The 18901-nt window shown below is 42.4% G+C and overlaps 1 protein-coding gene across 15 annotated transcripts in view; it reads left to right on the top strand.

The window, feature by feature from the left end:
- Window positions 1–4762: 4762 nt before the first annotated feature.
- The window catches only part of CLIP1 (CAP-Gly domain containing linker protein 1), a 66992-nt gene continuing 52853 nt past the window's right edge, over window positions 4763–18901 (top strand). For 5 of the 15 annotated variants that reach the window (XM_057421338.1, XM_057421340.1, XM_057421339.1 and 2 more), the window contains exons 1-3: window positions 5288–5437; window positions 16592–16787; window positions 17053–17624. In XM_057421338.1, coding sequence (XP_057277321.1) covers window positions 16694–16787; window positions 17053–17624 — 666 coding nt within the window. In that variant the 5' untranslated portion in view covers window positions 5288–5437; window positions 16592–16693. The other 10 variants (XM_057421345.1, XM_057421343.1, XM_057421342.1 and 7 more) reach the window with 6 other exon arrangements.

The following is an 18901-nucleotide window of genomic DNA, read 5'->3' as shown; positions in this document are numbered from 1 at the left end:
CTTGCATTGCCAACAGAGGGAGTACTGGCTTGGCTTAACACTGTCCGTTGGAGCTGGTTAAAGCATATGTACTTGGATAAAGCAGGAAAAAAAGTCTTCGTAGCCAAGTGAGATGAAAATACTTCAGTTTGCTATGCAGATATATAAGGAAAGACTTCTGCAGGGATGATGTTCAGAGGTGGTTTTGGTAAGATAACTTTAGAGCCTGAACTTTTTTAAAATGCTCAGCTTTGCAGATAATACATATTTCCTAAAGATCCTTATATAAGTATACTCTGCATTTGAATGCTTACGAGAACTCCAGCCTTTTTTAGTTAAAGCCTTTATATTTACTTCATTTTTTCCCCTCCAAACTTTACAGGAAGGGAAAACCAGAGTCTATATATGAACAGCTTGTCTTCCAAGATGCTGAAAAACCTTTTTGCAGCATCTACCAGTTCAGTTGATGTGGCTGCATTTGGAAAGCAAAGTGGTCGAGGTAAATATTCATCTTATGTGCTAAAATGAAAGGCTTTTTAAAATATGTATATGTATTTTATAGGAAAAATAATTTTACTTTCTCTGATAGGGATGGATAACAAAATAGTTATATTTCTTCCAGCTTCTACGCACGTCACAAAGAAATCCCTATCGGGAAACATATCGAGATCTTCTTCATGTTTCTTCCTCCTTCCATTGAGTTAAAAGCTAGTAATGACACTTTACACAAGCCATTATGTGCTGTGTGCTGCATCATTCACATGCGAATGATAATGTGATGCAGGGCATGAGGTAATGATTCCAAGTGTCCACACCTTTTGGGTGTGTTTAGGTGCTCATATTTTAAACGTGCAGCTCTCTCTCCACTCCTTAGATCTTTTTTAATAGCTCTTGTGAAATGCTTCTTTAGTAGGACATGCAGCCTAAACTTCTGCCTTGCTTACAGAAGTCACAAGATTAAAGTCATCTTTATATGCTTAGTACCCTTTAGTGCTGTGTGTTCACAATACACTAATAATAAATCAGCCTTCCACCTAACTGGTCAGGATAGATAAGCCTTCAATGTTTGTACAAATTCAGATTACCATTAAAGTAGCTGTTAATTTTATTGCTTCCAAGATTTATACAGAAGGTGTTAGAGGAAGGGTAAAGTGGAATCATTTCAGCAACACAGGTTTTTAATGTAATGGTAAATTCTAGTTTAAATATGTTAAATCTTTAATTGTATAAGGCTTTGAATTTTAAATTGTTCAGCACTTCTTATCACTTTGGCCACTTCTGGATTTGCTGCACACAAATCACTAGGGGATATGTTTTCCATTTTTGGAAGATGATGTCTTCTGGTATCTAAAGCAAATTTGAGGGGCTTGGGGCAGGAATGGACTGTTTGGGTCCACACACATATGGACATGCTTGTAATTACTGACTTTTTGTCAGGTGTAACTACACAGATGGGTTGTGGGTATTGCAACTCCACAGATCACTGGACAAGGTGTGAGAAAAAGCTGAATAGCAAAGTATTTCTGGTCCTTTTAAGTCCCATTCCCATGGTGATGGGTGTGGCATAATAACCTAGATTAGAGCTTACTAAAATGAATGAGTAATAAAAATCTGTAATGAGGTGGGTATAGTGTGAACAGGCATCACTCACATTTTCCCACAGATTCCTGTTGGCATGGTAGTTCTGTTTGTTTATAGCATTTGGGATCAGAAGTAGTTTAAAATGCTTGTGCACATCTAAAACACCTGATCTGCAGAATACTCAGTGTCACGTATCTCTTAAAAAAGATTTGAATGTCTAACTTATGTTTTTTATAACCTAATTCACAGAGCTTAAAATGTCATGGAAAGAGAAATAGCACAGATTCTAGAATATACCTGAAAGACATTTGGCTGCTGAGAAGAATTGGTTTTACTGCTAAAAGTAAGGTAGGATAGCTTGGGTAGAAAAAAAAAGAAAGAAAAATGAAGAGGATTGAAAAGCTTAAGTATAATTAAAGTGTTTGAAATGGTAGTCGCCATGGAACTCTGTAGTACCTTTGCTTTGTAATACAGTGTATTGCCTCTGGTAAGTAGATGCTGTTGAAGATTGATGCTGTTCCTAAGAATATGTCGTAGAGTCATACTTACATTTTAGGGGGTAGGAGGGGATGAGTCAGAGGTAGGAACTGGTCTCAGTCCTCGGAGAAGCTTACAAACAGGATGGATTTAATAACATGGTAAATAATGTGTGACAATTGGACACTTCCTAAACTTTAGTTAACTACAGGCAATGAAGATTTGACATAGGAGTTTTTACAACCTGTTTAGCTGTCACCTAATGAGTGTATAAAAAGGTATTTACCCTTTAGAATCTCAGTAGAAACAAAACACCTGCTGCTTTGCTTCCCTGTAGGTGAGAACTCAGCTTTTGCTGATATTTGCATCAGTGCTGGAATGATGTAGCTTCTCAGTTATCTTTGAAATGAAACAATCAAGATGAACATTATTGTTAAGTACCTTGTTTAAACAAGCATGCAGAAAGGATTCTTTAACTACTGACAGTTTAAGTACTGTTCTCTCTTGGTTCACCCATGTTGGGTAGAACAAATATGTAAAATTGGGTGAAAGTCTCCAAAGAACATGGAGAAAAAGCAGCTTTTTTTTTTGTGCAGCTTCTGGGTAGCATGGCCACTAGGGAATGACTTCTTGCAGCCTTTCAACCCACTAAGCTGTGAAAGTAACTACCAGAAACAACTACAGAAAGTAATAGTGCAAGTTTCTGCACTGAGATTTTTGAAGCAGCACTTCTGTGATTACAAAAAACTCCCAAAGCATTTAGTTGCTTTGTTTTGAAGCAGGTGTTCATATTGAAGAGCTCATTTAGATGAAGAAAAAAATCCTACACTCAGAATCTTCCTTTTTATGTGGATATGTCCCATTGAATATAAAAATGGATCTCTTAAGTGAGGGTATCTTTAGATGTTGTTCTTAAAGAGAAGCTTTGATACTTTTGGACCCTTCACAAGTCCAAAGGAGGGCAGAAACGATTTCAACTGGTGTTCCCACATTATGCAAGAGAACACTTTTAATTCTGAAGTGGGTCTTATACTTGTGGCCAGGATGCCAGTAGTTATGTCGGCATCCTGCATTTCCTTGGAGCATCCAGCAATTCCTGTTTATGTAGAGTTATGAAAATGTCTGTATATTATACGTTGACTGACGGGATCTTGTGGTTCAGAGAAGAGAGGCACTAGGAGTGGAATCAAAGACGGTTTCTTTCAATCATATTTAGCCCTTTATAGTTCTGTGATTTATAGTGCAAACGTCTTTTATCATAACGATTGCTACAAATTGGATGCAAACGTAGTTGCAGTTCAGTGTGCATTGAACCTGTTACCAAGCTCAATGTGCATTGAACTTGTTACCATTGTACCTATATGGTAACAAGGGAACTGAGACAAAAAGATGAAATTAATGAAGTAAAATGATACGCTGAGAGAAAACCACATTCGGTTTTGGCATCACATCAGTGTACCAAGTTCAAACCTACACTCCCAGAACCAAGCACAAAGGCTCACGAGTGCAGTTCCCAAACCAGCAGGTATTTTGGGCAGGTGTTCTGTAAAGTTAAGTCTGATTCCCTAGTTTTTATGTAAGGGAGGGATTACTTCCATAGGGCCTGCAGGGTCAATGTTTTGGTTTAAGCAGTCAGTTGCTGGCTCTGCACTTTAAACACAATCTAATGTTTCAATCCTCAAGTTCTCACTCAGCAAAGCTTCTGTCAAATTTTGCAGGGAGACATGAGCTGGCTGTCCATGGATTCCAGTATCTGATTCCACATCTACTGCTCACAGTGAGAGAATCTATTTAACATTTAGGAATAGGAATCCTAACAAACATTGCTAAATGCTGATCTAGTTGAAGCCTATTATTTGAGGGACTGCGTCACACCATTTTGTGCTTTACCATGCTGGAGTAATGCCAGAGAACGGAGCCAAAATGAAACAAATTGCAATCAGGCTCCAGCCCTGGAACTGCTTTCTCATCACCCTTTTGTTTGAATGGCATCATGCAGAAACGAAACGATCTGTGAGACTGCAAACTGGACTTTGCTTTGTGATGGATTCAGCAGTTAGGAGCCAGCTAGCTGTTGCCTGTTTAAAGAGATAAAGTGAAGCAGAGCTGGTTGATTCACCCCTGAAAATTGGTGTTAAGCTGTTGATGATGGTGTTGGCGTGACCACTGCAGCTATTTAAACTTTAGCAGTGGGGTAGTGCCAGGTTCCAGTGTATTGATTCACAGACACACTGAAATTAAAATATTCAGTAGGGAAAAGGAAGGAATGATCAGTTCCTGGGCGTTAGGACAAAAGGAAAATGGAGAAAAGCAGCAGCCAGTGAAGTTATTCACCTATTGCGAGCTGCGTGCTTCACATCTCCCTCTCCTCTCCTCCCAACCCCTCCCGTTCACGCCCGCCTGCTACTGCAGCGCATCTCCCGGGGGTCGGCGCTACCGGTTCTCGGTCCCCTCCCCGCGCGGGTACCAAGCCGACGCTCCGCAGCGAGCCACGTCCGGTGGGGCTGCCGTGCTGGGCGGCTCCCGGGGCCCGCCCTCCTCCTCGGCAGGGTTACACCGAGGGGACCCCGCGCCCCGGGGCGAACAAAGCGGGGGGCGCTGGGGGCAGCGGTGAGAGCGGGCGCGGGGCGGGCGCGGGGCAGGCGCGGTTCCCGCTGCTGCAGTCCCCGCCTCGCGGCGCCGCGGGCCCGGCCGGGCGCAGACGTTGTGTGTGTGCCCGCCCCGCCCCGCCCCGCCCCGTGCGAGCCGGGAGGCGCCGCTGCAGAGGGGGAGGCGGCAGCGGCAGGAGCTGCGCCCGGCGGTGGCGCGGAGCTGAGGGGGCAGCGGTGAGGCCGCCGTTGGGGCCCGCGCGGGGGAAGGAGTTGGGGGGCGGACGGGGGGCAGCGGCGCTACCGGGCTTGCAACGGCGGCTCCTGAGGGCGGGGGGGAGCCGCCGGCCGCCTCCCGCCGCGGGGCCTCCGCTTCCCGTCCGGGCGCCGCGCTGTGCCCGCGGTGAGGAAGCGAGGCGGCGCGGGGGCGGCCGTGAGGCGCTGGGCGGGCTGTGAGGGGCCGGCGGGGGCTTGCGCTGAGGGGACCCGCGTGAGGCGATGCCGGGCTGGGTGGGGCCCGGCGGGCTGCTGGCCTCCGCCACACGTGGCCGCGGTGACAGCCGCCGGTTGGGCTGGTTCCCGTGCTCGGGCTCGTGCCGTTCCCCTATGGCTGCCGCCGCCGTGGCCCCGGTTGGACGGGGCTGGCTGCCCGTGAGGTAGCTGAGCTCTGTGGACTCGGGAGCTGGTGAGGAGAGCGGGGCGGGCAGGGTGCGGGGGGGACCCGGTGTTTTCGGGGCTCCCTTTTTCTCGCCCCGCGCCCAGCCCTTGGGTGTGTGTGCGGTCCCTGAGGAGCAGGCAGGGACATGAGCGCGGTGAGGGCAGGCTCTGCTCGGGTCTCGCCCGTGGATGCAGCGCTGTGCTCGTTACTGCTGCCTTGAGTGGATGGTGCTGTGGGGAAGGGGTCTGAGCACGGCATGGTGTAAACGCTGACCTGCAGTTCTCGGCGTCCCACGCTTTCATGCTGGTGTTTTACTGATTAACGTTTGGCTTATAATTTACCTTGGCTTTCTCTCTGTTTGTTTGGTTTATGTCTGCTCCTTACGCTTTCGTTGTTCTCAAAGCGACTGGCTTGCAGGTGAGCTCCTCCTGTATCGCTGGGGGCCTCAGCTTGAGCTCACTGCCAGCTCAAACCTGTGGGATCCCCAGGCAAAGGCTGTGCTGTGGGGCCCCTCCTGCTCCCCGCTATATACCTGGTGCTGCTGCTACCTGAGGCGGTTCAGTGCTCTCTGTTGAGTGCCTCAGCTGTCATGGGCCACAAGGTAATTGGTGCTGTTACTCAGATGTTAATGCGGCTCTTGCTGCATTAAAATCAGGAGTTAAATTTTCCCTTTCCTTAGAACATCTTTGTGTGGTTTAAATAGTTGTAAAAAATGAAAAGAAACAGAAGCCAACAGCACAAAAATCTGTCCCAAAACAGCACGGGGACGGAAATCCAGTCTGTGACTGTGTTCATGGTTAAATATATGACCGTGAAATGAAGGCTCTTTCCTCCCCGCCCCATCACTCACTCACTCCCCAGTGTGCTGGATGGGAAGGGTTTTATGGAAGTTCACAGGTTGCTTTGAGGCCTTTGAGCAGAAGGATCTCAAAATGTGATATCTGTATTAACGTGTAGGAAGAAGGGAGAAAAGAGGCGCAAAAGAGGAAGTGCCTTTCTGCCTGCTGCTGTGGGAAGAGAATTATTGAAAGGGCAGAAATATGCCTGTAATTCTGGAACCAGCACTGCCAGAGAGAGGTTTTCCTTAAGTGTGTCTGTGTGCACCTGCTACAACGTGTAACAAGATAGCAGACTAGATCCTGCAGAGGAAAAGTAAATAACCACCCTCCAGCCACAACCTATCTCTAGTCTGTTACAACTGTTCAGGTACTAAACTTCTTCTTTTACATACTGAATGTAGAATGACTGAAACAAGTGCACAGGGTTATTAGTTCTTGCTTTAAAAGCATGAGATTTCAGGATTCTCTGTCCGCTCCTTACATGTGCTGAAGTGCACTAAAGTTTTCTGTGTAGCGAAGGGATGTGTTGGCTGAAGCAGGAAGGCTTGGAAATGTGACCTCAAATGTCTATATCCTTAGGGATCAAGAGGAAGATTTTATTTGGCAAAAGGATTAGTTTTACATAATTTGCGTGGTTTCTTTTAAAGAGGAAGAGAGGGCAGAAAAACAGCTGTCTTGTATCCTCATCACAGAGGTATCCTGTAGGAAATAAACCACCTCTTTCCTCGTGGGATTATACTGCAGGAAGAAGCAGTGCTTTGATTGCTCTGACTTTGTAGAGCTGCTGTAGATATTCTGCCTGAGCTATGGGCCGTATCTGTTTACCATCTTCTGCATGTGAATATCCAGGACAGCCTTTATTTACTTAGCTTGGGCAGATTGGCTAATTCCTTCAGCATTCCTCCCTTTATCCTTTTAGCCCTGTTAAAGTTTTTCTTGGGAGTGACTGAGAATATTTCAGCACAAATCTTCCTTCAAAAGAAATAGAAGGATCTCTCTTGCCAATGTGATCTTTCAAAGCAGCTTTTCTTTCACTCTTTAAAATGTTCAGGTCAAATGTTAGCTCCATATGTTGAGTGTGAGTTTTCTAATGTTTGAATATGATGACCATGAATGAATGCAGCTCTTGTTGAATTTTTTGGCATTCCTTAGGGACTACTGGCTCTGCTGGCACATATAAAAAGTAACGCACTGGAATCCTTATTGGAGCGGCCTGTTTAGAAATGCCTTAGATGGATGGTGTTTGGTTATTTCATGAAAGGCAATTACATACTGCATTAGCTGTAATCTCAGCTGCCTCAGCTAGATGCCAGTTTCTGCTGGAGCAACCATTTCGTTCTTGACTTGCGGAACTGAAGCCAGCTCTGCCAGCAGCACAGTCCCTGATGATTTCAGACATCTACTAATATGTTTGTGCTCATCCAGGTGTCTGTTCTCTACAGGCATTTAATTTTGCAGAGTGGTGTTGCACTCACAGGGGTACAGCTGACCCTTAGAAATTACCCACAACTCTGGTATCTAGCTCCCGGCTTCTGGAAGGATGGAAAGGATTTAGAAGCTGTATCTAAGAACAGACTGTACAGGTTCCTACCTTAACACCTGGCTGTTTTCCACCTGGAATGTCTCATCACTTGTTTGTACAAACCTCAAAGACTCTTGAGGGAGTAGTACCATGAACTCTGTTAATTCAGAAGGCATGTCTTCACTTTGCTGTTTCAAGGAGAAACACCATTAAAAGCTCTTCAGTTTTCCCAGTCTTTATCACCTTGCTGACAATATTTCTAGCTTATTTTGAGGGGAAATTGCAAGGCAGAGAGAAACTCAGTATTTGATAGAGTTCACTTATCTGACGCTATCATTCTGCTTCTCTGCTTGGCAGCAGCATCCACTCAATCATAGCAGTATTTATCTAAGTTCTGTATTTGTACTTCTACTTTCTTATATGCCAGCCATATAGCAGTCATGGTGCTAATTTAAAAGGCTAAGAACACGGAGAGCTAAAAAGGGAATGCTGACTTGATATTTTCAGAGTGTGAAACAGTTACAGTTTCACCCAAGTCTATCAAAATTCAATTCTTCCTATAAAAAGCAGCATCTTTGTTTCAGCTGCCCCAGTCGCAATTGTATTAGGGAGAAGCCTTGTGTCTTTGCTTGTAAGCGTTTGGGTTTGAGGCTGACAGGAGGTGGCATTTTGCTTCTCAAACTTTCATTTAAACTTTAAATCCCAAATAACTTAAGATTGATGCTCTACTATTCCAGAATCATCGTTGTTATTGTGGACTGAATGCACTTTCTGAGATGGTTGAAGTGTGTTATTATCAGAAGTCAGTGCCGACAGTTAAACAAATTACTCTGCTTGTTATCAAAATGGAGGGCTTTTGGGAAAGGCACGGAATTCCCTTAGAAATACGTAGGAAAAGTAGTATCGATAGCGGGCTTACCAGAGCCATTTACTTTCTCAGGTGCTAACTTTGATTTACTTCTCAGTCCTTGACTCATTCTGTAGAGAATTATGTGTGCTTAGGAGGATCATGTGCTTTCTGATCTTTTAATAGACTATAGCAGTGACATTTCTATAATGCATGTGTACAGTGGCAGATTGAAGCGTTAGAGTTTGCATCATATTTTCTGGGATTTTTCTTTTCTTAAAGCTCTTTAGCAGTTTCCAGCTCTTCCTTATTAATTGAAGATGGGAATCTTTTAGAAAACTGGAACAGACTGTGTTTAGAAATAGCAGCGTAGATTGAGGAAGAAATTACTCACAAATTGCTAGCCCAAAATAGGTTTTTACTGTTACAGACACCCTCTCTTATTTGTGCTTCACATTCAGCAGTCTGTGTGTGTCAGTGGTATATTTTTTTACTGAGGATCTTGAGGCATTTAGGAATCTGAATGAGCATAGCAAGTTCTGGAATGATGAGGTGACTTAAAATGTCCTTGATGCAGAATTAAGATCCGTAAGTGGAGCAGAAGCTTTAATGAATTACCTTCCTCATAGCATTGCTGTAATATCTGACTGATGGTTTGAGGTCCTAAGCCTCTTACTATATTTGATCTGATTCATCTTGATCTTAGTACAGTTCCTTACTTACAGGAATTTTCCCTGCCTTTTTCCTTTCCCAAGCATGTGCACAGAGTATTATGTTTGTCCAGTTTGCAGTGAATATCCTGCACTTCCCAAGGTAGATAACCATGATGTGTCTGATTTACCAACTTAGAAATGCCACTAAAACCCTCTAATTTTCAGTGGATTTGTATCTTACAGTGGTTGCCTTCCTCCCTGTATTACATTCAGATTTTATATAACCTGCTGCCAGTGTATTGATGGCAATACCTTTGGTTTTCCATTCTGCATCAGAAGTTAGGTAGTCTGATGTAAAGTCACTGGGAGAAACTCAAGACTATTGGAACACGAGTCTCCCTCCTACTTCTGTGAAACTTGTCAGAGTAATGTAATCTGGGGCTTTTTTAGAAGCCCTCTGCCTTTTATTTAGTTGAAATTACCCAGCAGGTTCAAAATCAAAGGGTAAATATGGATTTGTATGCAGGCCTGGCTGCCGTAAAAGATGATGAAAGATAATCTACAGGTTTTTGGTCCTGAATACACTACGGATCCATGAACTTGCACAGAAAACTCTTTAAGCCATCTCCATGATGCAGAAATACAGCATCTATCCTCTGTCTTAGTTAAGAAACAAATCTAAAGCTGCTGGTTGAGCTCAAGATTAGCCGCCTCCTTGATGAGGGACAGCATTGTGGGGCATTTGGGTTAATTCCCAAGCAACAAATTTCATTCTTCCCTAGTCCCTCTAAACGTACAAGAAAGTAGGAATGTCTTCTGGGTTCTTAAAGAGACAGAGAGTCACCCTTTGAAGTTATAGAAAACCAGTAGCTATTTATGGGGATGTCCTTATACTGTGGTGTGATGGTTGCATGATAGTGGGAAGAGTGATGACAAGGCATAGTGTTTGTGTTACGGTGTTGGGGCTGTTTTGGATATCCTCTGGGTAACATAGGAGTTGCTTCAGACTTAGTTTATCTAAATAAATGCCCTCTGAAATAGAGTTGAAAGATTTTTTTCAGGACCTCTGCTAGTGATTGTATAGATACGTTTCAGTTTGAGTCATTTGTTGGCCACTCTTCATTTCAAGTTTTGTTCATCAAACGAATGACACTGTCAAAAAGAGCTGTGTCATAGCAGTGGGCATACTTCCCAACCTACTACAAGCTTTTGGGTTTGTATTTTTATGCTAGCAAAAGCAAATTGTATTCCAAGTTATACTAGAAGTGTACTAAATCCTGCTTGCAACACTCATTTCCTGGAGTAATCCTGGTAGTGACTTTGAAGGCACTTCAGAAGAGCAAAGAGTTGCTTTCATTCTGTTAATGTAAGAGTTATGCCTGGTTACAATAAACAGAAATGCTCTCTGGAAGAGTCTGTCCCTTATAAAATACGTATTTATGTTAAGAACATGGTATAAGAAACTGAAGCTTTGGGGTTCATATGGGATGAGTGTTTGCCTTTGTGAAGGGTGTACCTGATTGAGCTGGAATGAGCTGCAGAATGTCATAAGAATGATCCTGTATAAAGGAGATGTTCTTGCTTATTTTCTTATTGATTTTTTATTTTCTATGCCAGAATCTGCAAACAGCAGATCTGAGAGAAAGCTCTTGATTCCTTTTATTATATTTTTCCTACCTGATCAGCTGAGTTTTAAATGCAAATTTTTTATATCTTTAAAAGTGAGATACAAACCCCTGCTTCGATAGGCACATACCAGCCCATATGTTTTGATGTTGGCATTAATAGGGCATCCAGTAAGCTAAATAAATATGATAGCACTTAGCATGATAAACATTGAATTACATAATGCACAGTATTTTAGTGTCTTTTCTAAAGATAGTGATGTAGATGAGCTCTTAGGCAGAAGTTCTTCCCTGTGAGGGTGCTGAGGCGCTGGCACAGGGTGCCCAGAGAAGCTGTGGCTGCCCCATCCCTGGCAGTGTTCAAGGCCAGGTTGAACACAGGGGCTTGGAGCAAGCTGCTCTAGTGGAAGGTGTCCCTGCCCGTGGCAGGGGGTTGCAACTGGATGAGCTTTTGGGTCTCTTCTGACACAGATCATTCTAAGGCTCTACAACTGTAAGAGAAGTCTGTGAAGTTAAGCATGAAGGGTCTGGAAATCCATCTTTTAGTAATAGTTTTAACTACTTGTAACAGAACTGACTTTGAAGCTTAGTGTGACATTTACAATGGATACTGTCTGCTGTGGAATCCATTTCATCATAAATGTAATCCAATGCAAAACAGTGATTCAATTTTTTTGGTTGCCCAACATGAAATATCTCCAGTAGACTCCGAATACAGCAGAGGAGGCACCATGATGAGGAAGACCATCGTTCCATTGCTCATCTCTCACAGTGGGTGTGCTGACATTGCCGTTTTCCTAAACACGGGAAATCTGGCTGCATAACATGTAATAGAGGACTATGCTTGTGTAATTGTTTCACTAAGGGTGTTGGTGGGTATGTCCCAGTCTGTGGCCCTGCTGTGAGTGAATTAATCTCATTCCTGTCTGAACCTTCCAGAAGGTCTCTGTGGTCTGGCACATTCTCGCAGAGAGAGGAATATCCTTAAAGAGGCAGCAAGAAGCAGACAGCAGCACAGTGTAAAGACATTTCTTTTGCTCAAAGCTGAAATGTGGTTGTGTTTTTGAATTGTGCATGAATCTCAAAAGTCTCTAAATTCAACTAAAAGCGTTATTTTTTGGAAATATATATACTTACTTTTTACAGAAATATAATACCAGCCCAGGAGGCTGCAAATACAGAGCTGTATTTAGCTGTAATGAGAATTGGATCTGAATCATACAGAAGGTGCTCATATGCTTTAAGTTAGAGGTAAGTTTAGGAGTTGTGTTTGTAACTGTGGAGGGTTTGAGCTCTTGGAGGAACTCCTGGACCAGAGAAGTCATCTTTCCAGGTTCAAAATTCCAAGTTACTTTCTTTAAACCATTGTTTGGATATTTGAGGCATGATTCATGAGCTGCTGAAAGCTTGGCCATAGTGGTATGAACGTCAAGAGTATGAAATAGCTATTTAAGAAATGCTGCTCGGGCTGCTATTTCAAACATAGTGCTTCATGTGGTGAGTTTGCTTTTTGTTCAGGAAAGTGAAGTTACTGCATTGTGGTGGGCCTTGAAATACATTTATTTTGTGCACACTGCATTTTCTTCATGGCATGGGCAGGATTTGTTTTCTAGGTGCCTACCAGTTGAGTGCCACTGGGATTGTATAGGATCTTCTCTGGTTATAGATCCCTGTGAGATTTTCAGCAGAGTTGTCTGTTCTGGGCAGCCCTTCTGGGATCCTTACTCTGGATCTGCTAGTCTTTATGTGTACTTTGCAAAGCACCAGTACACGTAACAGAATTAACAAATTGAAGGGACCTCTTTTGAGCTTAGAAATGTGTTGGTGTTGAATGGCATTTTCCAACAATATTTAGTCTCTTAATGGTGTTAATGAAGTTTAATCTTAATCTCATTAAATTGAAGTGTTTTGAAGAACTCTTGCATGACTGGTAGCAGATGATCATCAAAGAATTGTTTCACTTTATTATACAAATAAATCATGAGAGTGATGCTCCAGCTTCAGAGAACACTGCAGAGTCAGGCTGCATGTGTCTGCATGCAGAAGATGGAGATTATCCAGTCTGTTTTGAGTCAGTTCAAACATGCTGCTGCTCTCTTCTAGAATGCCTTCTTTGTTTCCCTACCAAATGGACAGACAACTTGCTTTTCTCCATGGAAACACTGCATCTGCTCCATGGTAGTAGTGATGGTAGTAAATGATTCTTAAATTGTCAGGTCATGGTCTCAAACATTTTGTCAGGTGAAACGTTTTACTTTTAATCATGGCACTACCTGTGCTGAGGAAGGACGTGGTGGTGGCAGCACACTTGTCAGCTAAGCTTAAAGAACTACTGGTCTTTCATTCCTGTCGTGCCTGCAGGGTTCTTAAGTGGAGTGACCTGAGGCTTTCACTTTTCCCCCTGTTTTCTTATTTAGTTATGTTTTAGTACATTTTGGAGTGCTACTTGTTGAAAATACAACTTTGAAAGAACCAGTGGCAGCTGGTTTCTTCCTATGAGATAAATTCCTTTTTCGGCAGTTTGAGAACATTCTACTTTTTCAATTCAACATTTTGTGGTTCAATTTTATTTATTTATTTTTAATCTCAACCTGCCAATAAAATTCCTGCCTATTATCAGAGTAGTAGGATTTATTTCCTTACACCAATGCTTCTCAACTTGTTGCTTATGGATTGCTTTGATCCATGTACTGCTTAGAGGTCTGTAAAAGGTAAATAAGGATGTTACTAATCAGCTAAAAGGGCCAATGCAGGGATTCATATCTGCATTTGAAAATCTTTAGTAATCAACACACAAAAATTGCAGTTCATTTGAGAATAACATGTTTTCATATTTATGAAATCGTATATTACCCAGTAATAGCATAAGGGTAAAGTTTGTGTTTAACATCTCTCGCTATGCTCAATTGCAGTATTGGTAGAACTTGTGGTTTCAAACACTTAAATAGGGTGTATTGTTGGATTCTTTCTGGGCATTTCCTCAGGTTCCTGATAGGATCTTTTGAGAAGCTTTCAGTTATTGCCTATTGGTTATAAAGAACCTTTTTCAGGAAGGCTGAGGCTGATTCAAGGCAAGAAAGAGAACGAATTGAGACAAGTAGCTGCTGGCTCTTGGAGGAACTCAAATGAGGGAACTGACATCTGGAGCCTGTTAGGAAATGCTGGAGTGCATGATGCTCGAAATCACTTGATGCAAATTCGTGTGCTTTCAGTGTTTGATGAATTCTGTTAGGAAGTGCTGCTGTGAAGGTCCTGCCTCATTCTTAGACCTCAAGTTGTATTTTTCACTATTGCAGTAAGGCAGTAATTTACCAAAAAGCATTGACAGTATTTTAGCAGCTTTTGGAATTAAGCCTCAGTTTCAGTAACTCTGAAACCAGGGCACGAAGGATTGTGTTACTTCTGGCCTAGTTGAAGGCCTGTATGTTCAGAAAAGCAAATGACACAGCGAATATATAACCCATGACTGTGGAGAGCAAGATTAAAATATGAATGAGCACCCTGAGCCAAGAAATGCTGCATTGGAACATTCTGGCTTTCTGTTGAGCAGAGGTTTGTCAAACATCTATTAATAAATAACTATTTGAAAATGGAAAAGTGTAATTTGGGGGGGGGGGTACTTCAGTGTTTGTTGCCTTTTACTGTACCTGGCCTTGCACAATATAGATGGTTATTACCTGTGTGGTGCTGGAATGTTCTTTAGGGGCAAAAAAAGACATAGGAAATGGAAAAGAATGGCAGAATGTTGTAAGACAGCTTCTAGCTTCCTGGTTTCTTGAGGGGGACTTGCTTTGGCTCAAACAGGGTGGTTGAGTTTACATAAATTTGGTGTTTGTTACTGACAAAGACTGTGAACTCAAAAGAACTGACCTCAGTACTTCCTGCATTTCTGTATGTACCAAAACCTTCTTTATTGTGTACAGTTTTTCTGTTCAGTGGATTTAGATGGGTGGAGGAAAGTGATGCACATATGATGCATTGAGATTTAGCAGGCAGGGCAGGTATGTCGTAGGAAGGGAAAAATACACACCCCCCCCCACCCGCCAGTGTTCCTGCTGTGTCCAAAGTGGCATTTTATGTGGTCCTCTGGTGGTTCTTGTATATAACTGTGCCTCCCACTCGTATTTCATTCCTGTTCTTCTGCTTTGATTTTAGAGAGCTAACTCCCACTTCAGAATTAATAGTAAACTACCGTGTATCTTGCAGAAACAGTGAAGAAATATTTCTCTTCAGTAGTCATAACTCTGCAGCTGGGTGGGTAACATACTGCTGGCAACGCTAGAGAAAAGGTTCAGAAGTCTTCGCAGTGCTACTTGCTAGTTTTCATGGTGCATAACTTAAATTGCAGACACACACCATACATCCAAAGTGTAATTAATGCTTTTGAAAGTATAACATTTTTGCAGACTTCTTAGAAGATGCCTTCAACTTGGCATGGAAGATCTTAAGGTAGCATAAAAAACCTTTCACTCTGGTATTTAGGTTCACAAAGCAGTATGCCCGATACTTTCCTTCCTTTCACAGTGAATTGATTTAATGTGCTGGCTATTAATAATACATGAGAGATAGAACTTGCACTGTTAGGTAAAAGGCATGGTTGGCTTGTCTCCTTAGTCTTCCTTCCTGTGGCATGGCAATCTCTCCTTCAGGAGTGTTTGTTTTGCATTTAAATACCCAGTACACCCAGCACATGCACCTGGGAATACTGGCTTTGGGAAGGCTGCAATGGGTCAGCTTTCTGCCTGCACACATGTGCCCATTGCTGCCAAAATGCAAGGAACTGGCAGGACTGAGACCTGCTCTGCAGCTTTTGTTTGCCACGTTCTGAGCAAACAGTCTGTTGCTACATGTCTGTGCTTTCCTTTTTTTCCCCTTTAGGTTTTTGTTTCGATGTGTGCTGGTCTTTATTATGTGGCCATAGCAGTTCTGTCAGTGCCTTATAAAGCTTAGCAAATAGCCAAGCTGTGTTGATGCAGAACAGTTTGTGCTTTTGAAGATGGGGTAAAGCACTGACCTCACAGTATTTGAGGGGAAAAAACACGTAGATTTTTCATTCTAGATGAAAAAGCCTTTCTGAAGTTGTTGCAATCAGAAGGAAGATGCCTCCCATGGCAAACCCGTCATGATGTAGTTCGCTGAAAAGCTTATAGCTGGCTTCCAAGTCAGAGCCAGACTCTATCCTAGCAACGCAGGGAAGAGTCCCTCCTCTTCCCAGAGGAGCGTGGTTGGGGCACTGTGTTGGGGCCTGAGCCAGTGTATCTTGTGATCTAAGAGATCACATACAGCTGAGGTGGATGTTTCCTTTTTAGTTATCAGCATCTAACTCGAGCAGCTTTAATTTTTCAGTGCCAATCTCTCTTTAAAACTCTATCCAGAAATTCCTGGTTCTCTTGCTTTCTTTTGCAGTTAGTTCTCTAGTCTCAAGTTGGTTTTGCTGTGATATAGCAACACTTGAAAAAGTGACAGAAAACAGTGGTATATGAAAACAGATATACACAGAGTGGCTATATCTGTGTGTAATGTCAGTAATGCTGCTCAGTGCTTTGTTTGTCAAAATAGCCTTTCAGTTTAAGATGAATACAGCAGTATTCAGTGAAGTGAGTTATTTTAGTGGTTTATGTTCAAACTTGGTGTCTTTTAATAGGAGATGGCCTTCAAAGGATGCTGAGTTGGAAATGCTATCCTGGGAAATGCTTCTGGTTGTTACTGCAAAGCATCTTCTGTCATGCATTTCATACACAGGCTATTTGTATGTATAGAAATCTCTTCTGCAGCAGTTAAAATACTGACTTTTGTTTCATGTCTAATATTTTTATATACAGGTTTATTCCAGAATTGGAAGAACTTGAAGAATATATTTTATCCATGTTTGGAAAAAGATAGTTGTTATAGACAAAGAGGATTAACACTGGTATTGCAGAAAGATGAGTATGTTAAAACCAAGTGGACTTAAGGCTCCTTCAAAGACCATCAAGCATGGGGGAACATTGCTGAAAACACCCGTGTCTGTTGCAGCTGGTAAGGAATGTTTAAATATCTTCACTCTTCCCTTATTCATAATCTAATAAGAAGTACCTTGAAAGCTCTAAGTATGCACTGATTTTGCTATTTACACCAAGGAATTACTGTATTCCAGATATTATAATGTTTTCTTAAGTGAGAAAATTGGAAGCTCTTCCTTACACAAATCATGGCTTTCCAAATGCTTGTTACATTCAAGCTAAGTAACGATGCACTCTGGAATATTATTTGATTCCTGTTTTCTCATTGTGTTTGATTCCAGCTCCACCAGAAAAAGCAGCTTCCAATGAAAAGACCTCAAGTACAACCACTACAGATGCACCTGAAGAATTTGTGGATGATTTTAGAGTTGGGGAGCGTGTTTGGGTCAATGGAAATAAACCTGGCTTTATTCAGTTCCTCGGTGAAACACAGTTCGCTCCAGGACAGTGGGCAGGGATTGTTCTAGATGAACCCATTGGGAAGAACGATGGCTCTGTGGCTGGAGTGCGCTATTTCCAGTGTGAACCCTTGAGGGGAATATTTACAAGACCATCAAAATTGACAAGAAAAGTGTTGACTGAAGATGAAGCCAATGGTACACAGACAGCTCATGCTTCTAGGGCTACATCACCAACTTCCACATCAGCTGCTAGCATGGTGTCTTCAGCCGCTGCTGCGCTTCCCCCTTCAGGAATTCCACAGAAAACTTCACCACTTGCTTCTAAGGAGCACTCAACTCCTTCTCAGATCAGCAATCTTTCAAAAACTGCAAGTGAATCGATATCGAATCTCTCTGAAGCTGGATCGCTAAAGAAGGGAGAAAGGGAGCTCAAAATTGGAGATCGTGTTCTGGTAAGGTTCCCCTGCTGCAGCCTCTGTGTCTGCTCTTGATTGATAAATCGTAGCTAATATTCAAAGCTTTTCTACTACTGTTTCTTTGATTAAAGTATTGTAAATTTATGCTCTAGCTTTCTTGTCATCAAGCATCTTCTGCAGGCAAACATTCAGTATTTAACATTTGTAGTTTATCTTCCATACCTTGAGTAACTCCAGTTATGGGATTTCCATACAGTTCTTTTGCCCTATTCCAGGCCCTATCTTTAGAAAACTAACAGTTGAATGCTTGATTGTTCCCCTGAGTGGTGATAGGCAGCAACAGAAGCAGTCACATAATGCCACTGATCATCCAGGAATTACGTGTTCTGTTGGTGATGTGCCATGTTACTTTGGCTGCCCTTCCTAAATCCAGAATCAGAAGTGCTTCTGCTGATGGATCATTTCACTCTTTTATAAAAGGGATTTAATTTTGTTAGTTTAAACACCTTTGTTCAAATAATCGTGTATCTTTTATAGTTGCATCAAAGTAATAGACCACAGGTCACTTTTGATTAACTGAATTGATATGCACCCACTAAGAAAAGTGGGAAGCTTTGCCTTGAAACACAAGCATTTGCTTGAAAAGGCTGCGGAAAGCTGGTGGTACATTGCTTGTTGTATTCTTGAAGGCTGTGTTTGCACCCTTCAAATATAACAAAATGATACTTGTATATCCACCAAATCTACAATTACTGTAACAGATCTGATTTTAGGTTTGAATTATGTGAGTGTCACCAGACTGAGTAATTGGTTTAGTGTTATTTTGCTACAATCTCTTTTCATTTACAATATCATTTTTTCAAGTTCCATTAGGTAAAAACAAGGGCAGGAGGGGATGCCCTGGCGTAGAAAGCATTTCTGGATTACCGTAAGAACTTCGTGCAGAAAAAAATCGCATGGATTTTGTTGTTTGCCTTGCAGTGCCCCACCAGATAATGGTTCTGCAGTGAAGGCGGAGGGATACTTTAGGAGGTTTTAATTTCATTTTTTAATGAAGAATTTAACTCCTCTTTCTGTGTAAAGAGAGCTCAAAACATAGGGCCAAGTTGAAGAAAGCATGAAGGGGACTAAGGTGAAGTGAGGGCAGTGTTTGCTGGCAGGGTCGGGCTGAGATGTGTTTTCTTGGGAGTGGCAATGGAAGCAAAGATTTACAGTTTATCCCCAGCTATGTCTGTCAGAGCACTCTCAGCCTCATTTTTTAACCGCTTGTTTGCCTTTTTCCGAAGGATCTGTGTGAGATCTCCTGGGATGTC

The sequence above is a fragment of the Pezoporus wallicus genome, unplaced genomic scaffold (assembly GCF_028554395.1).
Source record: "Pezoporus wallicus isolate ANWC-B61680 ecotype Strahan unplaced genomic scaffold, APGP_CSIRO_Pwel_v1 contig_9584, whole genome shotgun sequence".
Lineage (NCBI taxonomy): Eukaryota > Metazoa > Chordata > Aves > Psittaciformes > Psittacidae > Pezoporus > Pezoporus wallicus.
The sequence above is the reverse complement of the archived record's forward strand: the minus strand, read 5'-3'. Positions and strand labels throughout refer to the sequence as shown.